The sequence below is a fragment of the Cebus imitator genome, unplaced genomic scaffold (genome assembly GCF_001604975.1).
Source record: "Cebus imitator isolate Cc_AM_T3 unplaced genomic scaffold, Cebus_imitator-1.0 Scaffold266, whole genome shotgun sequence".
In the NCBI taxonomy this organism is placed as follows: domain Eukaryota; kingdom Metazoa; phylum Chordata; class Mammalia; order Primates; family Cebidae; genus Cebus; species Cebus imitator.
In genome coordinates, this window is record NW_016107581.1 from 2,921,562 (window position 1) to 2,930,263 (window position 8,702).

Here is an 8,702-nt window from a genome sequence, read left to right on the forward strand (position 1 = left end):
AAAAAAAAAAAAAAATAAAAATAAAAAAATAAAAATAAAATAAAAACTTCACACAGTAAAACCCACTCCTTTTGGTGAATAGTTCTACCAGTTCTGACAAACCAGGGTCACGTAACCACCCCAATCAAACTCTGAACTGTTCCTTCTGCCCCCCAGAGTCTTTCTCGCTACTCCCCACTTCGGGGTCAGTTCCTTCCCCTACCCTGGCAACCAAGGCTTTGTTTCTGGATCCTACAGTTTCACCTGTGGGCTGGCAGAATAAATCTTGCTGTTTTTATTTTTTTATCTTTTTGAGACGAGGTCTTGCTCTCTTCTACAGGCAGGAGTGCAGTGGTGCTATCTCGGCTCACTGCAGCCTCCTCCTCCCGGATTCAACCAGCTCTCCCGCCTCAGCCTCCCTCGTAGCTGGGATTACAGAGGTGCGTCCCCACACCTGGGTGATTTTTGTGTTTTTAGTAGAGAATGCGCCCGGGCCCCCGCTCATTTTTTTACATCCTTACGAGTAACTGCGACAGCTTTCTGAAGCGCTGTGTTTGAACCTCTCAAAGCTGGAGCCTTGGTGAGCATGCCTGCCATCAGCACCACCACGCCCTGGTCTTGCTCTGAACTTTAGACCAGTATCTAAGGAAACTGTTCAACAAAGACAAGGTTTGTCTGTCTTCCTGTCTGTTTCTTCTGCTATGACTGAAGCTGTGTTTCCACTCTTGCTTCCTCTCCAAGTACCTTAGAAGCTTCAATGACAGAACATGGTGCAGTGACTCAGCCTGTAATCCCAGCACTTTGGGAGGCCAAGGCAGGTGGATCACTTGAGGTCAGGAGTTCAAGATCAGCCTAGCCAACATGGCGAAACCCTGTCTCTACTAAAGATACAAAAAAAAGAGCCGGGCATGGTGGCGCTGCTGTAGTCCCAGCTACTCAAGAGGCTGAGGCAGGAGCTGAGCTCACGCCACTGTGCTCCAGCCTGGCAAAAGATTGACATTCCAACCCAAAAAAAAAAAGATTGGAGCAGGACCTTGACCTCCCACCCCATCCCCCCACAAAGGGTCTGTGAACAGAGTGGGAATTAGGTTCCTTTGGGAAAACACAGGTGCAAGATTAGAAACCCTTCAAGTTGTTATTTGGGGCGAAGGTGATCTGTGCAACACGTGAACAAGATTGGGGTTCATAGAGGGCTGAGAACACTGGAAGGACTCGGATGGTTGAGGGGTTTGGGAAAGAGGACGAGGATTTGGGATGTTGAAGGAAAGGGCATGACACGGAACTCTGGGTATGGACGGGTGGGGTGGGAGCTTGCAGAGGTGGACAGGTCAGTGGGCCTCTGGGGGAGGGAGGGTCTGAAGGATGGGGGAAGTCCAGGATTGAGTCTGGGGGGGGTCTCAGAGGCAGCTGGCTCCTGGGTGAACCTGGCTTCTGTCACTCCCTCGAGCATGTGTGACACTGCTCAAGTTGTGCCGTCAGCCCCCATGGCCTATTCTGTGAAATGGGTATGGGCATCCCTCCCACAGGGCTGTGGCGGGGACTCAAGGGGCCTGAAGATTGACAGCCCAGGTGGCAAGGGCTCTTGAAACGTCTGGCACCTTGGGCAGCTGCCAAAGGCGTGGGGCTCAGGGATGAGGCATAAGCATTCTTAGGGACCAAGAGAATGTTCTCGAAGGACCTGGGGGAGCAAACACCAGGTTTTGGGGCTCCCCAGTGTGCAAGGATGACACAAACCGCCATCCTGGCAAATCTTTTCCTGCAGCCGGATGTATGAGCTGTGGCCCAGCCAGACAACAGTTAAGGGACACTTCCCGGCCCTTGGCCACATCCCAGTCCTTTGAATCCCACCTGGGTATTAGCTAAGAAGACTGTCAGACCTGGCGCGGTGGCTCACACCTGTAACGCCAGCACTTTGGGAGGCTGAGGCACGTGGATCACTTGAGGTCAGGAGTTGAGCCCAGCCTGGCCAACATGGCACAAACCTGTCTCTACTAAAAATACAAAAATTAGCCAGGCGTGGTGGCTGCAGGTGGCCCCAGCTATTCGGGAGGCTGGGGCAGGAGAACTGCTTGAGCCTGGGAGTTGGAGGTTGCAGTGAGTCAAGATCACGCCACTGCACTCCAGCCTGGGAAAGAGCAAGACTCTGTCTCAAAACAGAAAACAGTCATAGCTATTTGGGGGTCTGCAGTGAGCTGTGATTGCACCACTGCACTGCAGCCTCCGGGGTGGGAAAGGATTGCTCTCTGAACAGGACGCTGTGTGTATTGCTATCTCACTTTGGTTGAAACCTCATGTGTGCTCACATAAAGACCAGGAAGGACAGAACCTAGGTAGCATCGCTCAGTGAGGCAGGCACGCGCTCTTTATTCTTTTCATCTTTGCTTGTCTCTGTGCCGTTTTTCACACTGCTCAGCAGCTGCTTTTGTGACTTGATGGTCATTAAAAACAAAGCCGTAAGGGCAGCCCTTACATTCCCAGTGAAGTCTGAGGCCACCAGCTGGCGCCGGTTCCTGGTCTCCACTCTGCCCTGTCTCCCCCGCTCTCCCCTGCGCGTCCTCTGCTCCTTAAATCTGCAAAGTGCGTTGCTGCCTCTGGGCCTTTGCACTTGCGGTTTCCTCTTCCTTTCACCTTCAAGCAGCCACAGGTGCAGGGCGGCGCTCCTGACCGCCTTTCCCAGTCAGGGTGCTGTGCGCTTTCTCACAAAACTTCATTTCCTTTGTGGGTCGAATCACATGGCAGCCCGGAAGACCCGCTCCTGGGTATTTCCTGTACTTCAAACTTGGCCTGACTCCGGGAGCCCTAACAAAGGACTCTAGGGATTGATTGATTGATTGAGACAGAGTCTCGCTCGTTAACCAGGCTGGAGTGCAGATTCAAGAGATTCTCCTGCCTCAGCCTCCCGAGTAGCTGGGATTACAGACATGCGCCACCACACCCAGCTAATTTTTGTATTTTTAGTAGAGACGGTTTCACCATGTTAGCCAGGCTAGTCTTGAACTCCTGACCTCAAGTGATCTACCAGCCTCGGCCTCTCAAAGTGCTGGGATTATAGGCGTGAACCACCGAGCCCGGCTAGATTTTGTTCTTGACGTGAGACCACGTTCAATATGCTTAGCCGGCTCTTTCAAACTCCAGCGTGTGCTGTCGGAGCGCTGCCTGCGCGGCCCGGCTTCCTCGCCTGCCCTGTCCCCGGGGCGCCCATGCCGCGAATGAAGGCGCCACGTTTCTGCGCACCCAAGCTTGTTTATTTGGTCTCCCGTGCGCACTCAGGCCTGCATCACCGGCCGCGATTTCTCTGCTTGCAGCTTCACTCCGGAGCCCGCGAATCCTGTACCGCCCTGGGGGAGGTAGAAAGAAGGGGGAGGTGGAGGCCGGCCCGGGGGTGACTGGCGGGGCTCCAGGAGGTGGTGGGGATCCCTAAGCGGGTTAAGGTGAAGCGGGTTGCTGGCTCAGGAGTAGGAGTTGGGGCGGGGGCGAGGCGACCGCAGGTGGAGCCTAGGAGGGCTGGAGGCAGGGTAGGGACGGGGCCTAGGAGAGCACGAGGAAGGGGGCGGGGCCTCGGAGAGCTCGGGGAAGGGGAGGGGTGGGGCTCTCACCCGCTGCAGCACGATGATGTCGCGGTCGGTGAGTTTGTCTCCACTCACAGGGTCCACCATGTCCTTCCGAATTAGCTTCTCCACGCATTCAAGGGTGACCACAGCCCCACTGCGGTGAGGGTGAGGGCGGGAGACTCCGATCAGAGGAGACCTACTGGCCCCAAGGCCGTCCCGCCCCACAGGTTCCTGGGTGGTCCCTTCCCTCCCCTCCCAGGTGACTCACGAGGGCCGCAGCACAGCGCAGGGGGTGGCGTTGCTCAGGCTGTCGCGGGTCACGGCGCACACGTAGCGCTCGCTGCGTGTGATGAGCCCCACGCGGTCCACCGAACTGTCGAGCGGCGTGAAGTGCACAGGCGTCAGGTCCGACATGCGCAGGGGCTTCCCCGACATGGGGCAGGTCACCGTGCGGGACTGCAAGGGGCAGAGAGAGGAGGGCTCAGCAGGCAGGGCTGGCACAGGTGGAGGGTGCACGGTCCCCGTGCGGGAGGGGAGGACGCTGGGGGACCCCTGGCGCTCTGGCACCGTGGGTGCTCACTGGCTTCTCCAGCTTGGTGGCCTTGGCTTCGGGTGTCAGCGACGGGATCCAGAAGCTGGGCAGCACTCTGTCCTTGTCCTTACTTGGGGGACCCACGCTGGGCCCGGGTTGGGCATCATCTGTGGGGGAAGGAAGGGACTCAGATGCTGCCCCACCCCCACATGCCCAGCCCGCGGCTCGCCCCCCACCCCCCACCGCAAGCCCACTCCGAGTCACCTGGGCTGGTGGCCGAGAGGGCCTTGGCTGTGAAAGGATTGAGAGGCCGGCTCACGATGGCCGATTCCTTCTCCAGGAAGCCCCGCACGTGATCCTGAGAGGCCGCCCGCTGAAGCTCCTTCTGCTCCTCCCGCCTGGCGCCACGCTGCTTCTCATAGGCCTGCCGGGAGGGGAAAGTGGGCTGAGCATCTGCCCGTGGGGCTGCGTTTGGACCACCCTAAGGGGTTGCAGGTATCTTCTTCCCATTTCACAGGTAGGTAAACTGAGGCCCACACAGGGGACCATCTGACGGAGGCGGTCAGAGGAGATGACTGCCTGGGCGGGTGTGAACCTTACTGTGCTGTACATCCAGAGTGCCAGGGCTCAAAGCCCATCTGTCACTTCTGTGGCCTGAGTGAGCACTATGACCTCTCCAGGCCTCAGTTTCTTCATCTGTAAAACGGGCTAACAATGGCGACCTACGTCGGCTGCTCACTGAAGGGTTACACAAGATGAGTGTTCAAAGCACACAGCCTCACCTGGCACTCAGCTGAGTGTTCAATGAATGCCACCTGCTGGCCAATTAGGTTTATTATACAGTGCATGCTCCAGACGCCCTGTGGGACAGGGGAAGCAGACTCCAGACCTAAGGAAATGTGGAGGAGCCCACGTCTACGGCTGGGCAGTGAGTACGGACGTGAGGAGTGAAGCCACGTCCCGTGCTCAGCCTTGCCTGGCACACAGCAGGTGCCCAGTCGGTGCTGCAGTGCGAGATGACCCTGAGCCACACAGCTGAGTGAGGAGGGCCTCCGACACGGCCACCAGGTTGTCGGGGGGACATAGGCGCAGGGGGAGCCACTTGCTCAGGACAAAGAGCCCAACAAGGACGTGACCTGTAGTGTCTCCTGAGCATCAGCAATCCAGGCAGGGGAAGAGGGGGACAGACCCACTGTGCCTCAAACATGGGGGTAAACAGGGCCCCTCCTACCCATCAAATGGCTTTGCACTTGGAAGGCCAGACCAGACTCCCAGTAAACACCTTGAGAATGTTCACCTGCGTGCACCTCCCAGGTGCCCTGCTGCAGCCTCTGATTTGGCCCTGTCAGTCCGTTTTACAGATGATGAAACAGGCCCAGAAAAATGAGGTGATGTGGATTCATTTAGCACATCTTTTTTTGTTGTTGAGATGGAGTTTCACTCTTGTTGCCCAGGTTGGAGTGTAGTGGCACGATCTTGGCTCACAGTAACCTCCGTCTCCTGGGCTCAAGCGATTCTCCTGCCTCAGCCTCCCGAGTAGCTGGGATTACAGGCATGCGCCACCACACCCAGCTAACTTTTATTTTTAGTAGAGACGGAGTTTCTCCCTGTTGGCCAGGCCGGTCTCAAACTCCCGACCTCAGGTGATTCACCCACTTCAGCATCCCAAAGTGCTGGGATTACAGGCGTGAGCCACAGTGCCGGCCCGTGTAGCTCATCTTTACTAAGAACCTAGATCACAGGGTGGGAAGAACAGCAGTCTAGGGGGGAAGTGGGCATGTGCCAGACAGCCACATGTAGAGTTACAGCTATGCCAAGTGCCAAGAGAAGAGGGGACTGGGGCAGATCCAAGGGACTGGCAGGAGCTCAGAGGAGGCAGCACCTGGCCTACACTCTGGTGAGGAGGATTTAGCGGGAGCAGGAGGGGAACGGTGCACCAGGAAGAGGTAACAGCACAGGCAAAGGCCCAGAGGGAAAAAGGAACTGAGAGTGGAGGGCCCCGAATGGCTCTGCCTGTGAGCTCAGACTCCAAAGCTGCTGCCTGCTTGTGCCTCCCTCTCCCCATCTCCGTCACCTTCATCTGCCGGGCGATCTCCTTCTTCTGATGCAGAATGTACTCCAGGATGGCCTCACGCTCATACAGGTAGCCATCTGGGCTGCAAAGAAAGGGTGCAATAAGAAAGTGATCCTCCCGCCTCAGCCTCCCAACTTGCTGGGATTTTAGGCTGGAGCTACCATGATCAGCCCCAGGTTCGGTCATTTGCTGGAATTGACAGAACTCAGCAAAGCTGTTATACTCATGGTGAAAGAATGTAGATTAAAATCAGCAAAGGAAACAGGCACATGGGGCAGAATCTAGCAGAGACCAGATTTGAGCTTCTAGCTGTCCTCTCCCAATAGAGTTGCAGGGAAAGTGCTTCATTCTCCCAGCAACAATGTGAGCCACATACTGCTGCAGCCAGGAGTTCGAGACCAGCCTGGGCAACAAAGCGAGAGCCCCTCGCTACAAAAAGCAAACAAAAAAGGCCAGGTGTGGTAGTGCACACCTGTGGTCCCAGCTACTCGGTGGCGGGGGGGACACAGGGGAGGCCATGGGGGTGCACAGAGGCGGGAGGATCACCTGAGCCTGGCAGATCAGTGAGCCAAGATATCACCAATGCACTCCAGCAACAAAATGAGACTATCTCAAAAAAAAAAAAAAAAAAAAAAGACAAAGTGAAAGACAATCACTATACCTTTATGTCCTACAACTAAGAAAGAAGCAAAAAGCTTGCTAGGGCTTTTTGGAAATTGGAAAGAACATATACCAATCTGTGTGTGCTGCTCTGTTCTATTCACTGAGTGATCTAATATCCTATAAAGTAGGGCCCAGAGGAAGAGAAAATTCTCCAGCCAATCCAAGTTACAGTACAGTACAACTAGCTCTGTCACTTGACGTGATGACTCTAAAACTGGAATCACGCTCCAAGTGTCAAAAGGTCAAGGCTATAAGAAGCCACTGGCAAACCTCTCCAGAACAATCACAGCAGAGACTCCTAGGAAAGCCAGCCTTTTTTAAACCAAGACTGTCTGCTGAAAAAAGTTCTTGTATTTTTTGAAGTACTAGTAGAGAATAAAGATCAAGCCACAGCAGCACATCAGGAATTACCATCATCCGATCCACCAAGTTAAAGTGATAGAAGCAACCTGAACATGGTTTGGCTGTGTCCCCACCCAAACTGATCTCCAACTGCAATCCTCAACGTTGGAGGAGGGGCCTGGACGGAGGTGACAGACTTTCCCATAGGGAATGAGTTCTCACAAGATCTGGTTTGTTTCAGAGTATGCAGCACCTCCCCCTTCGCTCGCTCTCTCCTGAAGACCCTGCCTGCTTCATGCTATGATTTTAAGTTTCCTGAGGCCTCCCCAGAAGCAGAAGCCTGTAAAGTCTGCAGAACCACGAGCCGATTAAGTCTCTTTTCTTTCTAAATTACGCAGTTTTAGGTATGTCTCTATGACAACATGAGAAGGAACTAACACTCACCCCGTCATCATGCATTAATGTTATATACAAGACAGTAATCAGGCTGGTTGTGAAGCATGAGCAGAGAGCTCACATTCTCGGTGTACCTATTCCTGACGCAATGCTATTTCTTCCTCAAACCAGGCCTATAACTACACAGGGGGTCCTTTATTTGCTAACTGAGAGAAAAACAAATATGAGCCTGGATTACAGATGACTCTGCACTACATGCTGGTACCATCCAGAAACTGATTCCTTCAACCACACTGTCCTATCTGGAGTAGCTCTTAAGAAAAGTTAGTCTGTGAGCCAGGAAAGCAACTCACACCTGTAATCCCAGCACTTTGGGAGGCCAAGGTGGGTGGATCACTTGAGGCCAAGAGTTCAAGACCAGCCTGGCAAGCATGGCAAAATCCCATCCCCACCAAAAATGCAAAAAATAAGCTGGGCATGGTGGTACATGCCTGTAGTCCCAGCTGCTCAGGAGGCTGAGGCAGGAGAATCGCTTAAACCCAGGAAGCAGAGGTTGCAGTGAGCCGAGATCACACTCTAGCCTGGTGACGGTGCGAGACTCCATCTCAAAAAATAAAAATAAATTTAAAATTAAAAAACTCAACAAGTGGTAGTTTCTTAAAAGTTTACTGCAACGTGAAATCTTTAACCCTATCAATGAACTTTTCATACTGTTACATTAAAATCTATCAGTTTTGCAATGTTGAATACATCTTTTACCTATGTATGATTTTGAAGGTCATGCATCAATTAGAAAATATTGTTCTACTGAATTGGTCAAATGTCCCAAATATAATCATCATGCAGCACCAAAAATTTAAAAATTACATTCACCTCTGGCCAGGCACAGTGGCTCACGCCTGTAATCCCAGCACTCTGGGAGGCCAAAGCAGGCAGATCATGAGGTCAGGAGTTTGAGACCAGCATAGCCAACATAGTGAAACCCCGTCTCTACTAAAAATACAAAACTTAGCCAGGCATGGTGGCACGCACCTGCCCTAGTCCCAGCTACTCCAGAGGCTGAGGCAGGAGAATCGGTTGAACCCAGGAGGCAGAGGTTGTCATGAGCCAACATCGCACCACTGCACTCCAGCCTGGGTGACAGAGCGAGACTCCATCCCACAAA

General features: G+C 53.7%; 1 protein-coding gene across 1 annotated transcript; it reads right to left on the minus strand.

The window, feature by feature from the left end:
- Window positions 1–3,202: 3,202 nt before the first annotated feature.
- On the minus strand, window positions 3,203–6,543 carry LOC108283946 (nitric oxide synthase interacting protein). The gene is made up of 6 exons (XM_017500580.1): window positions 6,137–6,543; window positions 4,327–4,486; window positions 4,111–4,229; window positions 3,799–3,986; window positions 3,576–3,684; window positions 3,203–3,317 (listed from the first exon to the last, which is right to left on the minus strand). Exons 1-6 carry the CDS (start codon window positions 6,320–6,322, stop codon window positions 3,246–3,248), a joined length of 834 nt encoding a protein of 277 aa, XP_017356069.1. The 5' UTR covers window positions 6,323–6,543; the 3' UTR covers window positions 3,203–3,245.
- Window positions 6,544–8,702: the final 2,159 nt, after the last annotated feature.